General features: G+C 42.6%; 1 protein-coding gene across 1 annotated transcript in view; it reads left to right on the top strand.

Moving 5' to 3' along the window:
• LOC115005895 (sodium channel protein type 5 subunit alpha-like) overlaps positions 1 to 22,500 on the top strand; it is a gene marked incomplete at its 5' end in the record, with an annotated part of 84,600 nt that overhangs the window by 27,108 nt on the left and 34,992 nt on the right. Inside the window, 9 exon segments of the mRNA XM_029427863.1 lie at positions 3,091 to 3,232; positions 4,889 to 5,086; positions 5,217 to 5,399; positions 5,482 to 5,739; positions 5,918 to 6,043; positions 11,646 to 11,766; positions 15,808 to 16,080; positions 18,032 to 18,204; positions 19,707 to 19,830. Of these exon segments, the coding sequence (XP_029283723.1) occupies positions 3,091 to 3,232; positions 4,889 to 5,086; positions 5,217 to 5,399; positions 5,482 to 5,739; positions 5,918 to 6,043; positions 11,646 to 11,766; positions 15,808 to 16,080; positions 18,032 to 18,204; positions 19,707 to 19,830 (1,598 nt within the window).

The following is a 22,500-nucleotide window of genomic DNA, read 5'->3' as shown; positions in this document are numbered from 1 at the left end:
GCCGCTCGCTCCTCTGTCTTTACTGTAGAGTACAGCCGCTCGCTCCTCTGTCTTTACTGTAGAGTACAGCCGCTCGTTCCTCTGTGTTACTGTAGGATACGGCCGCTCGTTCCTCTGTGTTACTGTAGAGTACAGCCGCTCGCTCCTCTGTGTTACTGTAGAGTACGGCCGCTCGTTCCTCTGTGTTACTGTAGGATACGGCCGCTCGTTCCTCTGTGTTACTGTAGAGTACAGCCGCTCGCTCCTCTGTGTTTACTGTAGAGTACAGCCGCTCGCTCCTCTGTGTTACTGTAGAGTACAGCCGCTCGCTCCTCTGTCTTTACTGTAGAGTACAGCCGCTCGCTCCTCTGTCTTTACTGTAGAGTACAGCCGCTCGTTCCTCTGTGTTACTGTAGGATACGGCCGCTCGTTCCTCTGTGTTACTGTAGAGTACAGCCGCTCGTTCCTCTGTGTTACTGTAGGATACAGCCGCTCGCTCCTCTGTCTTTACTGTAGAGTACAGCCGCTCGCTCCTCTGTGTTACTGTAGAGTACAGCCGCTCGCTCCTCTGTGTTACTGTAGAGTACAGCCGCTCGCTCCTCTGTGTTACTGTAGAGTACAGCCGCTCGTTCCTCTGTGTTACTGTAGGATACGGCCGCTCGTTCCTCTGTGTTACTGTAGAGTACAGCCGCTCGCTCCTCTGTGTTACTGTAGAGTACAGCCGCTCGCTCCTCTGTGTTACTGTAGAGTACAGCCGCTCGTTCCTCTGTGTTACTGTAGGATACGGCCGCTCGTTCCTCTGTGTTACTGTAGAGTACAGCCGCTCGCTCCTCTGTGTTACTGTAGGATACGGCCGCTCGCTCCTCTGTGTTACTGTAGAGTACAGCCGCTCGCTCCTCTGTGTTACTGTAGAGTACAGCCGCTCGTTCCTCTGTGTTACTGTAGGATACGGCCGCTCGTTCCTCTGTGTTACTGTAGAGTACAGCCGCTCGCTCCTCTGTGTTACTGTAGGATACGGCCGCTCGCTCCTCTGTGTTACTGTAGAGTACAGCCGCTCGCTCCTCTGTGTTACTGTAGAGTACAGCCGCGCGCTCCTCTGTCTTTACTGTAGAGTACAGCCGCGCGCTCCTCTGTCTTTACTGTAGGATACATTCGCTCGCTCCTCTGTCTTTACTGTAGAGTACAGCCGCTCGCTCCTCTGTGTTACTGTAGAGTACAGCCGCTCGCCACTCTGTGTTACTGTAGGATACGGCCGCTCGCTCCTCTGTGTTACTGTAGAGTACATTTGCTCGCTCCTCTGTCTTTACTGTAGGATACGGCCGCTCGCTCCTCTGTGTTACTGTAGAGTACAGCCGCGCGCTCCTCTGTGCTAATAAACAACACGTTGCATATTGCTGTCATATTTGCATCCTGTGTCATTTTGCAGCTTGATTGCTTTTGCAGCGACACGATGCAGGAACATGTTTCTTTTCACTGGTTCTAGTTTCATAATGAAATTCTGTTCGTTAGTTAGTTGGAGATTTAAATGGCATGAAATTGACTGCTCCACTTAAACGCTCCAAAGGTCAACCTGAGCTTTGTGATGGCAGATTAATATTCGCTGCTGCTTCTGTGTTGCATTGTATTAAGATAGCTTTTGTTATCGGCTGTAAGATAAGGAGGAACTTAAAGGACGTGTTTGTACCTAAGCTGCTCTTTAGACAAAGTTATATTAATATACAAAACATATATAGCATAAAATAAAGGTTTGCATACGTTGTGAGTAAAGTAAAAGTGGAAAATATATATTCATGGTGAAATAAAGCCCAGATGACGGTGAGATGCATGAATGAAAGTGCAGGTTATTATGTTTTACATAATTAAACAACAAGCAGTGGAGATCGATTATGTCTCTATTTATAGGAATAATTATACAATTAGCTGCTATTAGCACAGTGCTTTATGAATCCATTGTCTAACATTCATCTCTGACCAAACACTCTCCTCTAATTATTATGTTTTCTGATCTGTCAACATTTCTATCATTTTATTCATTTAAGCAGAAATAAAAGACAAATAACAAACATACAGAAGATATCAACAATGCAATGTCCTTTTTACAGTAAGTGTGAATAAGATACAAACACTTAAAGTCGTTTCATCATAATCTGGTATTTGTTTCAGAAACCAGAAACTATTTGTGATTTGTTGTAGATTTGAGATGTTGTTTACCTGATGCTGATGAAGCTGCAGCTCTTTTGTTTCACTGCATTAACTTTTAACATAAAACACAAAGTTCATCATACAGAATCAGAACTGCTCCACAAAATGTGTTTCTGTTGTGAAATAAAAAAATGCAAATGTGAGTCTTCGGCACACTTTAATATAAAAAGCTGAATAAAGAATAAACGTTAGAGTTTAGCGTTCCTCTGACCTTTGGTGTCAGTAACACTGAAGTGATTTAGATTCAGGATTTAAAATGCACACAAACCCCAGATTCAAGAGGAGCGAGGTTGTACTTATACAACCTCACAGCTAACACTCGGATCATTTAGTAAAAATAGAAAAACACGGACTAAAAATCCTCCAATTAAAAGTTCTGAATTCAAAATGTAAAAGTGCAGATCAGCAAAATGTGCTGCAGTTAATTTGCACACAAACCAGACAGACAAACAATAACGACAAGAAAAGAAAACATCATTTATAAAAGAGAAGAAAAACAAACTGAGAAATACTTAATAACAAGAAACTGAAGAATGTTCTTAAATAAATTAACTTAAAGCTTTAAAAGTAAAAGTGTTTTATTATATTATTATATTATTATATTATTATATTATTATATTATTATATATTATTATATTATTATATTATTATATTATTTTATTATTTTATTATTATATTGCATTATTATATTATTATGTTATTATTATATTATGCTTATAATTTGTCAATGTGGAGCCAATTTCAGATATATTAGACACTTCTGTAGATTATTAGTGCAGTTCTGCAATGTAGTAAAAAGTGTTTAGTATAAAATGTAAATACTTAAATGTGTGTGTGTGTGTGTGTGTGTGTGTGTGTGTGTGTGTGTGTGTGTGCGTGTGTGCGTGTGTGCGTGTGTGTGTGTTGCAGGAAGTGCCCTGATGGGTTTGACTGTCTGAAGGCGGGGAGGAACCCGAACTACGGCTACACCAGCTTCGACAGCTTCGGTTGGGCCTTCCTGTCTCTGTTCCGCCTGATGACGCAGGACTACTGGGAGAACCTGTACCACCAGGTAACATTCATGTGTATTTACATCACTTTATTATTCATGCTCTAATTAACCCGTTATCATCATTATTCTATAAATTAAGCCCTTTCGTAGCTGCGCCCGCATCTCTCGTCCATGTTTTTTGAATACATAAAGGTTATTCTTGACCTTGGAAGCAGAAGATGTTTGGAGATTTCGATCGTTTCACGAGATGAAGAATGTTTTTTAAACTTCAGCTTTGAGCCGACAGGGACCAAATCAAATCAAATTTATATATATAGCCCAATATCACAAATTATACATTTGTCTCAGTGTGCTTTACAGACTGTACAGGTTACGACACACTCTGTCCTTAGACCCTCACATCGCACAATGAAACATTTGACAGAAATTATGTTGTGTTGAAAAAAAAAAAAAGAGAAAGTTTGGATGAATCCAAGGAAAATGTCAAAAAGGCTTCCCGGTGTCCAGCAGGACCAGGTCAGCAGGCGCAGCCACGATTCATGATCCTGACGTAAACTTTATCAGTGGCAACCTGCCACATGAGAGACAGACACTCCGGGGATGATGAGTTAGTAACATACATTTACATAAATACATACAGATAGAGAGGGAGAAGAAGAGAGGGAGGGGAGGAGAGAGGAAGAGAAGGAAGAGAGCAGGGAGGTGTCCCCCGGCAGTCTAAGCCTATAGCAGCATAACTAGGGGCTGATCCAGGGCAAACCTGAGCCAGCCCTAACTATAAGCTTTATCAAAAAGGAAAGTCTTTAGCCTACTCTTAAATGTGGAGAGTGTGTCTGCCTCCCGAACACAAACTGGAAGCTGGTTCCACTGGAGAGGAGCTTGATAGCTGAAGGCTCTGGCTCCCATTGTACTCTTAGAGACTCTAGGAACCACAAGTAACCCTGCAGTCTGGGAGCGTAATGCTCTAGTTGGTTTATAAGGTACTATGAGATCTTTAAGATATGCTGGAGCCTGACCATTAATTGATTTGTAAGTCAGGAGAAGGATTTTGAATTCTATTCTGTATTTTACCGGGAGCCAGTGCAGAGCAGCTAATACAGGAGTAATATGATCCCGTTTCCTTGTTCTAGTCAATACACGTGCCGCTGCATTTTGGATCAACTGAAGAGTCTTAAGAGACTTTTTGGGACAACCTGATAACAATGAGTTGCAGTAATCCAGCCTTGAAGTAACAAATACATGGACTAGTTTTTCTGCATCATTTTGAGACAGGATGTGTCTTATGTTTGCAATGTTACGTAGATGAAAGAAGGCAGTCCTTGGCAATCCCTCAAAGTTTGTGGAGAAACTCCAGAACAGACGTTTAGATGTGGGGATTGTTTCCTCGTCTGCCGTTTGTTCAAACCTCCACTTTTAAAGTAGTTTGATGCACAGACGATGTTGAACTTCTTGACTCAAAGAAATGTTTTTATTTAGAGTCTAAACTTTGATCGGGGTTCAGTTCTGTGAGTTTTACCTGTAAATATGAGTTTAAACCTGCAGAACTCTTTCAGCTCTTCTCTGTGAGCAGCTCCTCCCTGAAGTCAGTCCAACCTGCGTCTCTTCTGTCGTCTGTAGTTTGGCAGCTGAGAGGAAACTGTTCACACAGTTTTCAGACCAAAGCAAACAAAACCTGTTTACAGGGAAGTTTCATCCTGTCGTGTTGTGTTGTTGCAGACGCTGCGCTCGGCCGGTAAGACCTACATGGTGTTCTTCGTGGTGGTGATCTTCCTGGGCTCCTTCTACCTGGTCAACCTCATCCTGGCCGTGGTGGCGATGGCGTACGAGGAACAGAACCAGGCGACCATCTCCGAGGCCTGCCAGAAAGAGCGGGAGTTTCAGGTGGCCATGGAGAGGCTGAAGAAGGAACAGCAGGTAAACTGAGGACGTGATGCTCTAACACGGGATATAAATGTTCAGTGTGAGCATGAAGCACTAACCTTCTGCTGTTCTTCCTTCTTATTTATGCATAAGTTTAAATGCACTGCCGTACTTCTTCCTCCAGGCTGCAGCACAGAAGCTTCTCGATTCGGACTCCATGATGTCACCAGACCTGTCCCCGTTCGGCCTGCCATTGGACGGCATGGAGGAGCGGAGGCGGAGTCAGGCGCTGGTGGGCGCGGCCGACGTGGAGGCGAACCTGTCGGAGGAAAAGCTGCTGCAGGTGGACACGATGGACGGGGCAAAGGTGAGAGATGAAGAATCTGCAGGTGTGTCCTTTTCATCTTGTTGTAACGCAGTCAGAGTTAAAAGTCTTCCGTCTCCTCCAGCCCCTCCACCCGCTCCTCGCTCGCTCCTTCTCCACGAGGACTCGGCGAAGCAGTCAGGTCTCCTCCATCTTCAACTTCCGTCTGAGGAGCCGGGGGTCGGAGGGGGAGATGGCTGACGACGAGTACAGCGCCCCGGGTGACGTGGTGGAGGGCGTCAGGGGTCGGACCTACAGCGGCGGCACCTTCAGTGGCATCCTGCCCCACCCGTGGCCTAAACGACGGCCGAGCACCTACAGCAACGCCAGCAGGAGCTCCCAGGTGAGGAATGAGAGTTTAATACTTATTTATATAGTATATATCATACTTCTATGTTCTGGTGGTGAGACTGTGTGATGAAGTAGGACTACTGTTACTGCGACTTTGTGTTTGTCCCTGACGTCAGAGATGTTCCTGAAGAACCTACACACATCAGATTCCTCTCTTTGTGTGTTTCCAGGTGTTTTATCCAACTCTGAACGTCAACGGGAAGCTGTTTGTTGCCATGGACCAGAACGGGGTTTCCCCACCACCACTGCAGGGGCAGCTGCCTGCCTGCACCATGGAGAAGGTCAAGGAGGAGAGTGTGAGTAGTGTGTGTGTGTGTGTGTGTGTGTGTGTGTGTGTGTGTGTGTGTGTGTGTGTCGCAGTGGAAACAATGGTGGTGACTGCAGCCATTCAACACTCAGACATGTGAATTATGAATCAGCGTTTTGCATAACTCCACTCTGATATCATGGACTAAAGACACACACACACACACACACACACACACACACACACACACACACATTTCCGAGCACACTGTGTCACTGCTATGGCATCAGGGCCTAAAGCCACACATACCAGCACAGTCACGTTACTGAGGTGTCCTTCCTTTACACACACACACACACACACACACACACACACATACACCAATGCTGCGACTGGTATCAGATTTCCCAAAAGCATTCAGACGCATTGCTTAGCGCTGTCAATCACGACGAACACGTCCCTGAACGCACCGTTCTTCACATCTTCTGATGAAGAAGAGTTTTTGCATTTTAACGTCTATTTCCAATCAAATACTTCCAGGTTTCAACTTAAATGTAGAAAGAGTGGAGTAACAATAGGAGAAGTCAATTGTCCTGATAGTATTTCTTTAGTTACTGTGGTAGTTACAACATATTCTGCAATAATGAAGATAATTAACATATATTAATATATATTAATATATATTAATATGTATTCAAATATATTAATATATATTAATATATATTAATATGTATTCAAATATATTAATATATATAAATATATTTAATATTAATATATATCTCAGAGGAAGGTTACTGAAGAACATAACACTTACTTTATGTTCTTCATTCCCAAAATGAATAATAATACAAATGAATATGTTGTTAAGATGTATAGTGAAAGTCAAATGAAATGGGATAAAAGTTGCTGATAAACACTTGAGACTCTCTGTTCACTTAGTTTAATATGTTCTCAGCATTATGAAAGTCTGGTAACATCCAGGAAATCAGCTGTGTGCCTGGAGACACACGCACACACACACACACACACACACACACACACACACACACACACACACACACACACACACACTCAAACACAGACACACACACCCTGTGTTATGTCATTTCAGAAACAAGCAGCAGAGATGATAATCAGATCACACTCACACTGCATGACTCAGTGTGTGTGTGTGTGTGTGTGTGTGTGTGTGCGTGTGCGTGTGCGTGTGCGTGTGCGTGTGAGAGAGTACTTTCACTCTTGGTACTGAAAGTACATTTGATAATATACTTCAGTATTATTCCCTGTTTTCCACATCTCTGATCTTTTTTAAATGTCCATTTTTATTTTCATTTGTCCCAGTCTTGTAACACAGCAGCGTTCAGAGAATTTAAGTTTTATCTTCAGCCTGACGGCTCCGTGTCATCAGGGATTACATTTATTTCAATCCTTATTTACAGTCTTTCCCATCAGGCAGCAGGTCAGAGTATTACGAGGACGAACACAGTAGCTCCATGCCTGCAGGTGTTAGTCACCTCCACCTGCCCGGTGCCTTCTCTCTTATATAACAAGAAGAAGAAGGATTTTATATTTCAACTGCACATGAGGGCTGCTCGTATTACTAAAGGAACAATACTCCATTACAAGTAGAAGTCCTGCATTCAAAACCCTGTCGCACTATCTCTGAAGTTCCTGCTGCATTAATGTGTGTGTTACATGTTCCTGTTACATTAATGTGTGTGTTACATGTTCCTGTTACATTAATGTGTGTGTTACATGTTCCTGCTGCATTAATGTGTGTGTTACATGTTCCTGCTGCATTAATGTGTGTGTTACATGTTCCTGTTACATTAATGTGTGTGTTACATGTTCCTGTTACATTAATGTGTGTGTTACATGTTCCTGTTACATTAATGTGTGTTACATGTTCCTGCTGCATTAATGTGTGTGTTACATGTTCCTGTTACATTAATGTGTGTGTTACATGTTCCTGTTACATTAATGTGTGTGTTACATGTTCCCGTTGCATTAATGTGTGTGTTACATGTTCCTGTTACATTAATGTGTGTGTTACATGTTCCCGTTGCATTAATGTGTGTGTTACATGTTCCTGTTACATTAATGTGTGTTACATGTTCCCGTTGCATTAATGTGTGTGTTACATGTTCCTGTTACATTAATGTGTGTGTTACATGTTCCTGTTACATTAATGTGTGTTACATGTTCCTGTTACATTAATGTGTGTGTAACATGTTCCTGCTGCATTAATGTGTGTGTAACATGTTCCCGCTACATTAATGTGTGTGTTACATGTTCCTGTTACATTAATGTGTGTGTTACATGTTCCTGTTACATTAATGTGTGTGTAACATGTTCCCGCTACATTAATGTGTGTTACATGTTCCCGTTACATTAATGTGTGTGTTACATGTTCCTGTTACATTAATGTGTGTGTTACATGTTCATGCTGCATTAATGTGTGTGTTACATGTTCCTGTTACATTAATGTGTGTGTTACATGTTCATGCTGCATTAATGTGTGTGTTACATGTTCCCGCTACATTAATGTGTGTGTTACATGTTCCTGTTGCATTAATGTGTGTGTTACATTAATGTGTGTGTTACATGTTCCTGTTACATTAATGTGTGTGTTACATGTTCCTGTTACATTAATGTGTGTGTTACATGTTCCTGTTACATTAATGTGTGTGTTACATGTTCCTGCTGCATTAATGTGTGTGTTACATGTTCCTGTTACATTAATGTGTGTGTTACATGTTCCTGTTACATTAATGTGTGTGTTACATGTTCCTGTTACATTAATGTGTGTGTTACATGTTCCCGTTACATTAATGTGTGTGTTACATGTTCCTGTGACATTAATGTGTGTGTTACATGTTCCTGTTACATTAATGTGTGTGTTACATGTTCCTGTTACATTAATGTGTGTGTTACATGTTCCTGTTACATTAATGTGTGTGTTACATGTTCCCGTTACATTAATGTGTGTGTTACATGTTCCCGCTACATTAATGTGTGTGTTACATGTTCCCGCTGCATTAATGTGTGTGTTACATGTTCCTGTTACATTAATGTGTGTGTTACATGTTCCTGTTACATTAATGTGTGTGTTACATGTTCCTGTTACATTAATGTGTGTGTTACATGTTCCTGTTGCATTAATGTGTGTGTTACATGTTCCTGTTACATTAATGTGTGTGTTACATGTTCCTGTTACATTAATGTGTGTGTTACATGTTCATGCTGCATTAATGTGTGTGTTACATGTTCCTGTTACATTAATGTGTGTGTTACATGTTCATGCTGCATTAATGTGTGTGTTACATGTTCCCGCTACATTAATGTGTGTGTTACATGTTCCTGTTGCATTAATGTGTGTGTTACATTAATGTGTGTGTTACATGTTCCTGTTACATTAATGTGTGTGTTACATGTTCCTGTTACATTAATGTGTGTGTTACATGTTCCTGTTACATTAATGTGTGTGTTACATGTTCCTGTTACATTAATGTGTGTGTTACATGTTCCTGTTACATTAATGTGTGTGTTACATGTTCCTGTTACATTAATGTGTGTGTTACATGTTCCTGTTACATTAATGTGTGTGTTACATGTTCCCGTTACATTAATGTGTGTGTTACATGTTCCTGTTACATTAATGTGTGTGTTACATGTTCCTGCTGCATTAATGTGTGTGTTACATGTTCCTGTGACATTAATGTGTGTGTTACATGTTCCTGTTGCATTAATGTGTGTGTTACATGTTCCCGTTACATTAATGTGTGTGTTACATGTTCCTGTGACATTAATGTGTGTGTTACATGTTCCTGCTACATTAATGTGTGTGTTACATGTTCCTGTTACATTAATGTGTGTGTTACATGTTCCTGTTACATTAATGTGTGTGTTACATGTTCCTGTTACATTAATGTGTGTGTTACATGTTCCCTGTTACATTAATGTGTGTGTTACATGTTCCCACGTTACATTAATGTGTGTGTTACATGTTCCCTGTACATTAATGTGTGTGTTACATGTTCCTGTTACATTAATGTGTGTGTTACATGTTCCTGTTACATTAATGTGTGTGTTACATGTTCCTGTTACATTAATGTGTGTGTTACATGTTCCTGTTACATTAATGTGTGTGTTACATGTTCCTGTTACATTAATGTGTGTGTTACATGTTCCTGTTACATTAATGTGTGTGTTACATGTTCCTGTTACATTAATGTGTGTGTTACATGTTCCTGTTACATTAATGTGTGTGTTACATGTTCCTGCTACATTAATGTGTGTGTTACATGTTCCTGTTACATTAATGTGTGTATTACATGTTCCTGTTACATTAATGTGTGTGTTACATTTTCCTGCTGCAACGTTAAATTAAATTATAGTGTTATAATTAAATCAAATAAACAACTTCAACAAAACATTAATTAAACATTATTGGCAGTTTTTAATTTAATTTAATTTAATTTAATTTGCTGGAAATAAATGTATTTTTATTTAATACATTTGAAATTCAAAAATATAATTCTTAATGCTTTTTAGACTTAATTAGATTATTTCTAAGGGTAAAAACAGAATGCACACACACACACACACACACACACACACACACACACACACACACACACACACAATGAACTGTGTGTGTGTTGATCAGGTTTGAGGAGTTCCGTCTTCTTGTCTGCAGCTCGTGTGTGTGTTCACTTTATACTTCATGCTTCCACTTGAAGTCTTTCTGCTTCCTGCATGAAGAGCACGGAGCTGTCGTCCTGCTGCTCACACTGATGGAGAGACAAGTGAATGTTACCACGGCAACCCACAGTAGCTAACCCAAGCTAAATTAGAGCACGGCTGGGGTGTGTGTGTGAGTGTGTGTGTGTGTGTGTGTGTGTGTGTGCGCGCTGCCCCAGTGCTTCCCTGCCTGACACGCAGACAGGATGTAGGTGTTGTCGTGGGCGGCGACCTTCAGGCCCGTGCGTCACGTCTCATTGGAGGAACATTTACAGGGAGTGTTATGTAATCACACCTGAGAAAATCAGGTTCATGGAGCTTCATCTCTTTAGACATTTATTACTTCTAAACATGCAGTTTTATTTCCTCCACCAAGGAGGTCATGTTGTCCGTCTGTCTGCAGGGTTACAGTTTCATGAAAGATGCAACGTTAACAAAAGTAAACGTCTCGGGCCTTTGTGCTGCATTCAATTGCTGTCGGAAAAATCTAAATCGGAAAATTGTTAGTTTAAAATGTAGAGATGTTAGTGATTAATTATGTCGTTTAATTTAAGCTTTTAGTTGGAGAGGCGACAAATTAATCAGATTTTAAGAGTCGAGTAAGTCAACCCACACACACACACACACACACACACACACATAATGTCAGGTCACACATAGTGCCGTGATTTCCTTGTGTGAGTGTGAGTGTGTGTGTGTGAGTGTGTGTGTGTGTGTGTGTGTGTGTGTGTATGTGTGTGTGTAACAGTGCTGATGAATGAACCGTGATTGTTTAGTGTTGTACAGCGCGTGTGTGTGTGTGTGTGTGTGTGTGTGTGTGTGTGTGTGTGTGTGTGTGTGTGTGTGTGTGTGTGTGTTTATATAAATATTGTGTTTAAGAAGTTATGAAATGACTTCCTGTGTCTCAGGTCCCCACGTCCACCACGGAGCTCAGCACGATGCTGCTCCCTCGTCCTTCGTCCACACAGGGGTCCCAGCAGCGGGGGAGGGCGCTCAGCGCTGCCAGCTACCTCACTGACGCCATGGAAGGTGAGCGGCATAACGGAAATACACACCTGTGCAGCGACACTTCAGATATGAATCTATGATCAACATCATCTCCATAATGCTCAACAGTGAAAGGGTCATTAATGTTCTGAAATGAGGATTATGATCCATAAAGCGATGTCATGTGCTCTCGTCGAGGCCAAACGTCCGTTTAATATCAACCTTGTGTTAAACACGTGTTTTATTGGCGAGCGGCTGTGAAGGGCGAGCCCACAGTGTCGACGGCTGGATTCTAAACTGATCCAACAAACTTTCATAAAAACTAATAGTTCACCAAAATGTCGACAAGAACAATTATTGAATATGTTCTTTGGGAGTTTGGAGCGTCAGCGACGTGTTCCTTCACTCTACCTTCATGGTGACGATTCATCTGATGCTCTGCTTTGTTCCACGCTTATAACTCTTTAGATCTGCATGTTCTGGAACGTCAATGTGAATGACTTAACCGTCCAACAAGTGAGGTCACTACTGACTCCGAACACACACACAGGAAACATTCGTGTAACTCAGAGCGACGTGCACATCATCATCTTCAGTATCAAAGTAATTGAGTAATAGTTGTTGGTACAGTCATGAGTGCACAGCAACAGGAGCTTCTTCTAACTCTGCTTACTTTTAATGTAAATGTAAGGCTTCAGAGCAGCACTAACAGCCCATTGGTGAGCTTTTACCAGGTATGTGTGTATTAGTCTGCTCGATTAACACACACACACACACACACACACACACACATGTTTTACTGACCATCACGGGACCAATGTCCCCATAAAGCACAAACATGGGAAATAAGGTTCAATCTGAAAAATACCGAAGTTACCCTTTAATACAGAACTGAAACCTGGTCTGACTCTTTGTGTGTGTGACCATGTGTGTGTGACCATGTTTTGGTTTGAATTTTGCATCGCGACTGAGTTCGTTAACACTTTTGTGTGAATGTGTGTGTATTTCCTGTCTGTCTGCATGCGTGTGGAATTGTGTAGCCTTGTCTGAGTTTGTATCCAAGTGTGTGTGTGTGTGTATGTGTGTGTGTGTGTGTGTGTGTGTGTGTGTGTGTGTGTGTGTGTGTATTGCTGGCCAAGCCAACCCCAGGGGGACACTGGCTTTGTTTGTGCGAGAGAGTCGGAAAATAGAGAGAGAGAGTGTGTGTTATGATGGTTACGCTCATTAACCACTAGATTGTGTGTGTATGTGTGTGTCTGTGTGTGTGTGTTTGATGATATTCATGTATTAGATATTTCCGGTTCATATCTGTCCAATTCTGTGTGTGTGTGTGTGTGTGTGTGTGTGTGTGTGTTGAGTCACTGTCTCTCCCCTCTGGCTGCTCTGAGAACAGATCATCTCTGAACTACAAGAAGCCGTCCTCCTCCCTCCATCTGTACATCCTTCATGATCTCCTTCCTTCCTCTCATCCTTCATTATTCTCTTTATTTTCTCTCTTACATTCTGTATGTTTGACAGTTTTATTTAATATAAAGAGTGTTCTTGGCTACAGGACAGTAAATCCACTTAACTTCTTCATCCCTCACCTTGTTTTTAAGGGTTATTCTGCTTTCTTTCCGCCGTGTTTTATCATAAAGTTGATAACATTTGCTTTAAAAAGCTACTTTAATATTTAATGTTCTCGCAGAAGTGTGGATTTGGGTCACATGACTTGGACTCGAGTATTTAATAAGTAAATTAATAAAAGTCTTGGCGCTCGCCTCACAACTCTCCTGATGCCAGAAGACGATGTTCAAACTGAGTGTGTGAACACTTTATTATTATTATTATATATTACAGTATTATCAATAAACCAATTATAGAAATAAGACAATAACAACATCACAACACCAAACAGCTGATTTATCCATCATCCATCCATCATTTATCTATTCATCCAATGGATGATACACCCATATGATGTATGGATAAATGATGGATGGATGATGGATTGATGATGGATGGATTGTGGATAGATTGATAGATGGGTTGGTGGGTGGATGATGGATGTATGGGTGGATGAATAGATAAATGATGGATGTATGATGGATGATGAATAGATAAATTATGGATGTATGATGGATGATGAATAGATAAATTATGGATGTATGATGGATGATGAATAGATACATTATGGATGGATGATGGATGAATAGATAGATGATGGATGACGGATGGATGAATAGATAAATGATGGATAATGGATGGATGATTTAAATATGAATATAACATCATATATAAAAGTACTGGATGGATTATAAGATTGCAAATTTCTTTAAAAGTGTCAAATGTTGTACAAACGTTACGACTTGAACTCGTCTCAGCACCTTGTTAATGGAAATAGTTTTTAAAATAATTAGTGTTTAATGCTTGGTTTTAAAATACCAGCCACACAGAGGATAACAATAGTTCTATTTAATGTATGTTCCACTTTATTAGACTGCAGGATAACCTCCATGATGAGGAGGCATCGAGGGAACTTTCACTTATCAGATTGATTCACTTTTTCTCTGTCGTCCAATTTATCAATTTTCTTCTTAATATTCATAATTCACTTTCTGAAGGCTTTGGGTGTTGAGGGGCTGTCTTGGTTGACACGCCTCGTCAACATTGCGTGGAATTCTGGGACAGTGCGCCTAGGGGTTGGCAGACCGGGGTGGTGGTTCCCCTATTTAAAAAGGGGAACCAGAGAGTGTGTGCCAACTACAGGGGTATCACACTTTTCAGCCTCCCTGGTAAAGTCTACTCCAAGGTACTGGAAAGGAGGGTTCGGCCGGTAGTCGAACCTCTGATTGAAGAGGAACAATGCGGATTCCGTCCTGGTCGTGGAACGACGGACCAACTCTTTACTCTTGCAAAGATCCTGGAGGGGGCCTGGGAGTATGCCCATCCGGTCTACATGTGTTTTGTGGATCTGGAGAAGGCGTATGACCGGGTCCCCCGGGTGATACTGTGGGAGGTGCTGCTGCGGGAGTATGGGGTGAGGGGTCACTTTTGAGGGCCATCCAATCCCTGTACGCCCGAAGCGAGAGTTGTGTCCGGATACTCGGCAGTAAGTCGGACTCGTTTCCAGTGAATGTTGGCCTCCGCCAGGGCTGCGCTTTATCTCCACTCCTGTTCGTGACTTTCATGGACAGGATATCGAGGCGTAGTCGTGGAGGAGAGGGGTTGCAGTTTGGTGACCTGAGGATCTCATCGCTGCTCTTTGCAGATGATGTGGTCCTTATGGCATCATCGGTCTGTGACCTTCAACAGTCACTGGATCGGTTCGCAGCCGAGTGTGCAGCGGTTGGGATGAGGATCAGCACCTCAAAATCTGAGGCCATGGCTCTCAGCAGGAAACCGGTGGATTGCCTACTCCGGGTAGGGAATGAGCCATTACCCCAAGTGAAAGAGTTCAAGTACCTCGGGGTCTTGTTCGCGAGTGAGGGGACGATGGAGTGAGAGATTGGCCGGAGAATCGGAGCAGCAGGGGCGGTACTACAGTCACTTTACCGCACCGTTGTGACGAAAAGAGAGCTGAGCCAGAAGGCAAAGCTCTCAATATACCGGTCGATCTTCGTTCCTACCCTCACCTATGGTCATGAAGGCTGGGTTATGACCGAAAGAACAAGATCACGGGTACAAGCGGCCAAAATGGGTTTTCTCAGACGGGTGGCTGGCGTCTCCCTTAGAGATAGGGCATCGGGCGTCCCTTTACGTTGAAAGGAGCCAGTTGAGGTGGTTCGGGCATCTAGTAAGGATGCCACCTGGGCGCCTCCCTAGGGAGGTGTTCCAGGCACGTCCAGCTGGGAGGAGACCCCGGGGAAGACCCAGGACTCGGTGGAGAGATTATATCTCCTCACTGGCCTGGGAACGCCTCAGGATCCCCCAGTCAGAGCTGGAGGATGTGGCCCGGAGAAGGGAAGATTGGGGTTCCTTACTGGAGCTGCTGCCCCCGTGACCCGATCCTGGATAAGATGTAGACGATGGATGGATGGATGGATCTATTAATGGATTCAATAATTCTCTATAATTACTTGCTTCTCTCTTGTTTTGTTGCAGAACTGGAGGAGGCCCATAAGAAGTGCCACCCATGCTGGTACGTGTTTGCCCACCGGTACCTGGTGTGGGAGTGCTCGCCCTCCTGGCTGAGGCTGAAGCAGCTGGTGAACATCATGGTGATGGATCCCTTCCTGGACCTCACCATCACCGTCTGCATCGTCCTCAACACGCTCTTCATGGCCATGGAGCATTACCCCATGACCGACGAGTTCAACGGCATGCTGAGCATCGGAAACCTGGTAGGACTGAGGGCTGGTGGAGGAAGGGTGATGGGTGGGTGGATGAATAGATAAATTATGAATGGGTGGATGATGGATGGATGATGGATTGATGATGGATGGATGGATGATGGATTGATGATGGATGGGTGATAGATTGATGATGGATGGATGATGGATTGATGATGGATGGATGATGGATTCATGATGGATGGATGATAGATTGATGATGGATGGATGATGGATTGGTGGATAGATTGAGAGATGGGTTGGTGGGTGGATGATGGATGTATGATGGATATATGGATGAATAGATGAATAGATGAATGATGGATGATGGATGGATGAATAGATAAATGATGGATGGATGATGGATGAATGAATAGATAAATGATGGATGTATGATGGATGATGGATGGATGAATAGATACATTATGTATGATGGATGTATGGATGTACGTTGCGTACCTGCTGTAGGTGACGAGATTTAAGTGACTGATAGTCACATTTGAAATGAATATAGTAAAACTAAGAACAAATGCATTTGTATCTTCTCGTCTGCTCCCAATGATAAGAGTTTCTCCTGTTGAGCGCCACAGTAACTCCAGGGCAACATTACCCTTCCTGATCGAATTGTGCATTATTTTATCCCAATAAAATGTGTCCCAGAAGATGTCCAGCACCATGTATCGTGTAGTTAAAAATCACTCATGCTTTTGTAAGACGTGTAGTGACTGTGGAATAAGTAAATACAAAGAAAGTGAGCAACAACAGTCCTGAGTTGATCTCCAGATCCTCGTTTCATGCAGAAACGAAGCCATTTAGTCTGCACTGTACAACCTTTATCTGTGTTCTGATGAAGCTTTGCTCCTCAACATCTTACAAACCTTTATTGGAAGAGCGTTGTGTGGAGCATGAACCTCCTCAGAAGGTGTTTACACAGTTTGTCCAGTAAATAAACTCCAGGCGAGTTCAGGAGTCAGTTAGATTCAGTGACAAAGAACAAGCCTGTTTGAGAAACGACCCTTGGACCTTTAGGAACCTTAAACCCTTTTGTACAATTCACAAACCTCAGGATTCAGAGAGTAAAAATAGACACCGCTGTGTTTGCTCTCGTAGAGTGTGTGTGTGTGTGTGTGTGTGTGTGTGTTTGTTGCTCACTAGAACAGCGAGGGGAGCTTCAGTATCAGAGCTGACAGAAACGGGTCGGATGGTTTTAACCAGCGTGACTAACTCCAGTGTTTGACCTGCAGGTGTGCTGGCGATCTGACAGGAGCTGATAGGTTGATGCAATATGGTAATTGGTTCACCTGAGGTGTGAAAATCTTGCGGCCAAAATCACCATGTTGATCACACCTGCCCCCCACACACACACACACACACATGCTTGTACCTGTCCAGTGATGTCCGGTTCCCTCAGCTCAGGCTGCAGGCAGCTGTTTGGGGCAGAGAATGGTAATAAAGGTTATAAGTAGAAACAGTCGCTGTCGGCCTGCAGCGCTGGTGTTCAATCACTGGGTCTGAGGCTAAAAGCGGGCCGCTGTGAGAGCACTGCCTGGATCCCCATAGATTATTAGATTAAGTCTATGATAACCCAGATTTCAGTTACAGCGTGTAAATGACCTGAAGGAATAAGTAACGTTCAGGTTTGTGTGTAGAATCTTTTCAAAGAAACAATTCCAGAAATTCAGCTTCCTAAGAAATGTCCTCTTCCCCGTCAACACACACACACACACACACACACACACACACACACACACACACACACACACACACACGGCTGACATCTTCAGATCACTCTGCAGTAGACTGCAGGACATAATGCAGATGAGAGATGTGTTGAGGCTGTTTTCACAGCGAGTTCCTCTCACTTTAACGCTGCTGCTCTGCTTCATGCTTCTGTATAGTAGGTCTGGAACATGTGTTGTCCCTTTGTTAACAAAACCAGACCGTTAAGAGCTCCGTGCACATTTCATAGATTAACTTCACCTACATGTCCTCTGCAGGGTCACAGGAGGCCTGGGCCGGAGGTGCAACCTGCATGAACATTAAGTACGCAGGACAAATGCTGAACAACGTGCAGAACTGTGAGCTGCATGTTGTTCCACAGAGACCTGAGCGCTTCATCAAAGATAGAAAGCCTCAAATCTTCACTGATTTCTTGAAAAATCTAGTTCAGGTACACGTTGAGGAGAAAGGATCAGACAACTATTCTTTATGCAAACTTCTCCCATACTGAGACTTAACTACCAGCGTGGAAACACACCACAACATCTCTGCTTCAGGCCTCAGGATGCTCCAAACACAACGCCTGATCGTCTAACAGACTCTGAAACCAGCTTTCCAACCTCACAATTGGTGCATCAAAAGATTTATGTAACTTTACAAAATATGCATTCATGGCCCCCTGAATCTGACAGCTGATCAGTGTAGTTCACTGGTAGTTAATGTATGTGATTTATTCTGAAGAACATCATGTATTCAACAGTCCCAGCAGTTACAGTTGCCTCCTCTGCAGTTTTAATGTCACCGTATACTTCTGCAGCGTAAACAGTCTCAACTTTATTTAATTTAGAGGCTGAGTCACGTCAAAGGGATCCGATTGCAGTCTGGAGCCGCTAAGTTCTTTAAAGGATCATTCCTCTAATCTCCGTAGATGTTTACATAGCATTTAGCTGACGGACAGGACAGTGTGTGTGTGTGTGTGTGTGTGTGGTGTGTGTGTGTGTGTGTGTGTGTGTGTGTGTGTGTGTGTGTGTGTGTGTGTGTGTGTGCGTGTGTGTGTGTGCGTGTGTGTGTGTGTGTGTGTGTTACATTATCTAATCTCTGTGTTTGCATATCTTTTCACATGTAAGTGTGTGTCAGAGTTTAGGTGTGTATTGATGTCCGTTAGGCTTCACCTTTGCATTTGTGTGTGTGTCCAAGGCTGGCATTCGTCACAGCGGCCGCGCTGTGTTCCCAGACTCTGAATGTATTCATGAGTTAGCTGTTGACTCAGGTAGTTAGTTCACCTGTCCACACACACACGCACACACACAGGCACGTGTACAGTACACACACACACCCCGCTGTGTCTTTGTCCAGACATTCAACAAAACTTGCCAATTTCCCTCCTCAGCCCTCAGCAGAAAATCTGTCTCATATCCCTCCATCTCCCTCGTCTCTTTGTAAAGTTAAACTCCCATGATGCTTAGCAAACAGAGACCTTTGAAGTCAGCTGGGATGGGGGGGGGGGGGTTTCCTAACGTCTAGTTTTGTCCAGATCTCTGATTTAAAGTGAGCAGACGGCAGATTTGCTGGCCAGGTGATGCCTCTCTGTGTCCTCAGCCAGGATTCCTGTCATTTATGTAACATGTGACTCATTCAGCTCCGACTGCAGCAACATCCTGCAACACAGAACATACGTTACTCAAACAACAGCTAAACAACATACTAATGCTACGACTAACACAGTACTGTTACGTACTAATACTACCTGAACTACTAGCAGGTACTGTGTGTATCTACAGTCTGATGTTGATCCTCGGGGACATTGTTGAGGTGCTTCTACTCCGCTGCTTAAAAACAATATTGTACATTTTCCTGCACTTCATTTACTTGACAATTGGAATTAATGGGCTTCATGCATCTACATCGGAGAAGTCTGTGACGGATCTGATCATTGTTTCCTGTTTTATTCAGCAGAAAGACGATATCAGCCAATCGGAGGGCAGCACGGTGGACCTGAGGAAGCCTGGGGAGGAAGAGGATGAGTACTCAGAGATGGCTGAAGAAGCCATGGACCCCGACAACTGCTTCCCCGACTGTAAGCACACACACAACGGTTTTATTCTGATGTTTCAGAAGTGTTTTACTGAAACGATTGTTGGATTAATTAACCATCATTTCTATAATCGATCCACCGACCGTCCTCTCAAATATAAGGATTGTCTGCTTTGTTTCATTTTGTCCCAACATATGAAATAATTTAACGTTAACTTTAACATATAAGATGATTATATCTGCAGGGATGTGAATCGTTTTCTGATTTAGCTGCAAACGTGGTTTTGCAAATATTACTGCAAACTAAACTCATTTACAATGATAACTCTAATGATTTCCGTCTCCGTGTAGACTTTGTTTCATGCACAGAGCTGGTGTGTATGTTCCCTGTTAATGTGTTGTGTCTGTGAGCACATGGTGTCCACTCATCATGAGACCACCACACCTCCCACCTGCCCCAATACTCTCAGAATGAGATTTATGATCCTGCAACCAGGTGGAAAGCAAACATCTTGCTTCCTTCCTGACTCAGCCAGTTTTCCTCCCGGAGCACACATATTTGTCTTCGACCCAGTTTAGCTAACATGTCTACAATACAGAGACGTGCATAAAGAAAGGCTCGGGGAACACTGTACCGACCACCAATGAAACCCTAGAAATGGAATAAATCCCTGCAGAGCTGAGATAACCTGCGATGCTTTATCTTCTGTTGGCGGCAGAAGGACTGCAAGAACTTTTCTATCTGTTTCTATGCAGATGACACGCAGCTGTGTATATTTAAATATTACACAAACATGTTCTTACAAAGTTGAATCAGATCAACTCGTTGAAAACTGTCTGCACTTCCACCGAGATGAGACAAAGGTGCTGATATGTAGAAGAAGAGGAGCTGCTTAACAAGACTTTACATTGTTTGGATTTATTTGTATTTCTTGCCTGAGTGTTTGGACAGTTTGACAACGAAGCTAAGCAGGATGTAACTTTTTATCAGACCTTTGGTCAGTTTTTGTTCACTATTAAAGAACGTTAATTATTTTACAAAATGTCTCAACAAACCCTGAAACATTCTGGTGTGCGAGACGAGGAAAAGTGGAAATTGTTGTTGATTTTAAATGTGTTTAAGTTCTCAAGGAAGGCGGGATCGACTTATTTGTATTTATTTTAGTTTCTCCATTACGTAAAATATATTAACTGAATATATATTTTAGGAGTTTTGTTGCCAACATAAAGATTGAAAGATATTTGAATCTGTTGGGTTCCTGGCGGTAATGTTTTGTTAATGCTTGAGGTGAATTGTGGACCTGGTTTATATTAACTTGTGGTGTTTTGTAAAACATATTCTGGGCGTATAAGGAGATAACTTTTATCTGATTACACACACAGTCTGCTGACTGGTTGTTTCCCTTGAACATCCAGTGTATTTGCAGTGTGTCAAAGTTCAAGCAACATGTTCCTGATGATTGTATTTAGATTTATCTTCCTCTATGAGCACATTGCTTCCACTAACCACGAGCCCGTCCCACTTGCCCCAATACTTTCACGATGAGATTTACGATCCCGCACTGACGAACGCAGGTGAACCGCAGACGCCTTGTTTCCTCCTGACTCAGACATTTGTCTTCGTATCGGCCACGACACATAAGAGCAGTGAAGGAGCGTGAAGGTGGCTTCTATGTTACTCTTCAGTCAGAACAAGTCCAATGAGAAAGAAGAATTTAATTTGTTCAAACCATTTTGACTTTCTAACTAGAGGCAAGAAATGCTGCGACAGAATCAGGCCAGAACAAAACAAGAGAAACATCCGCAGCACCTGCAGAGACTCCATTAGTGAGAGTCTGACGTGTAACATACAATACGTGCAGCCGACAAATTGACCAAACCTGGACTGGATGTTTTGGGACAAATACACACACGTAGTTTATACCAATTTAAACCACAACACACACATTTAACCTGATTCCAGCTGGAGGTCAGAGCTGCAGCTGCTGTGTGTGCAGAGAGCACAAACTATTAATAATGTTGCTTTCTAATCATTAATATGATTAAATGATAAGAATCTTTTAATAACAGAGTTATCAAACACGATTTCTCATCTGTATTCCCTGACAGATAGATAATACTAATAATAATGATAATAATAATATCATCCAGAGGTCACATTGTTACGTTTAAATAAAATATGCAACACAGAGGCACACAGATAGATTATAGAAATGTAATAGAATACGTGAACGCTGTAAGTGTGTAAATACTTCCTGGTTGTACTCCATCAGGTTTGTATTGCACACGGCCAGTTTCAGGTTCAGCTTCCGCTTCAGAGCTCTGCAGAACCTCGGACCTGTTTCCTGTGCGCCGCTGTGGATGGAGGCGCCTGCCAAACAGCAGATGTTGTATTAGCTTTGATTCATTTAGAAGATTGATGCGTCCATCACAAGTGTCCCAACACGCCGCCTCCTTCTTCCTGATTCAGCAGAGTCCTTCACAGCAGGCAGGCGTTTGTCACCAGCTGGACTCAGATCAGCTGCAGGAGACCTGACAGCAGATGAAACATGAACTGCTTCCTCTGCTCTGCAGTTTTGTCATCAGCACGTCTGTATTAGTAGGTGAGATGCGTGACGAGTTAGTGAGGGAAAGAAAAGCAAAGGCACGGACCAGAAAGGAAGGAACGTGGATGCAAAGAGAGCGAAGAAGTTACATGAGAGAAAGATGAAAG

Source organism: Cottoperca gobio, unplaced genomic scaffold (genome assembly GCF_900634415.1).
Source record: "Cottoperca gobio unplaced genomic scaffold, fCotGob3.1 fCotGob3_388arrow_ctg1, whole genome shotgun sequence".
Lineage (NCBI taxonomy): Eukaryota > Metazoa > Chordata > Actinopteri > Perciformes > Bovichtidae > Cottoperca > Cottoperca gobio.
Note: the sequence above shows the minus strand (reverse complement) of the source record. Positions and strands in the feature narration are given on the sequence as shown.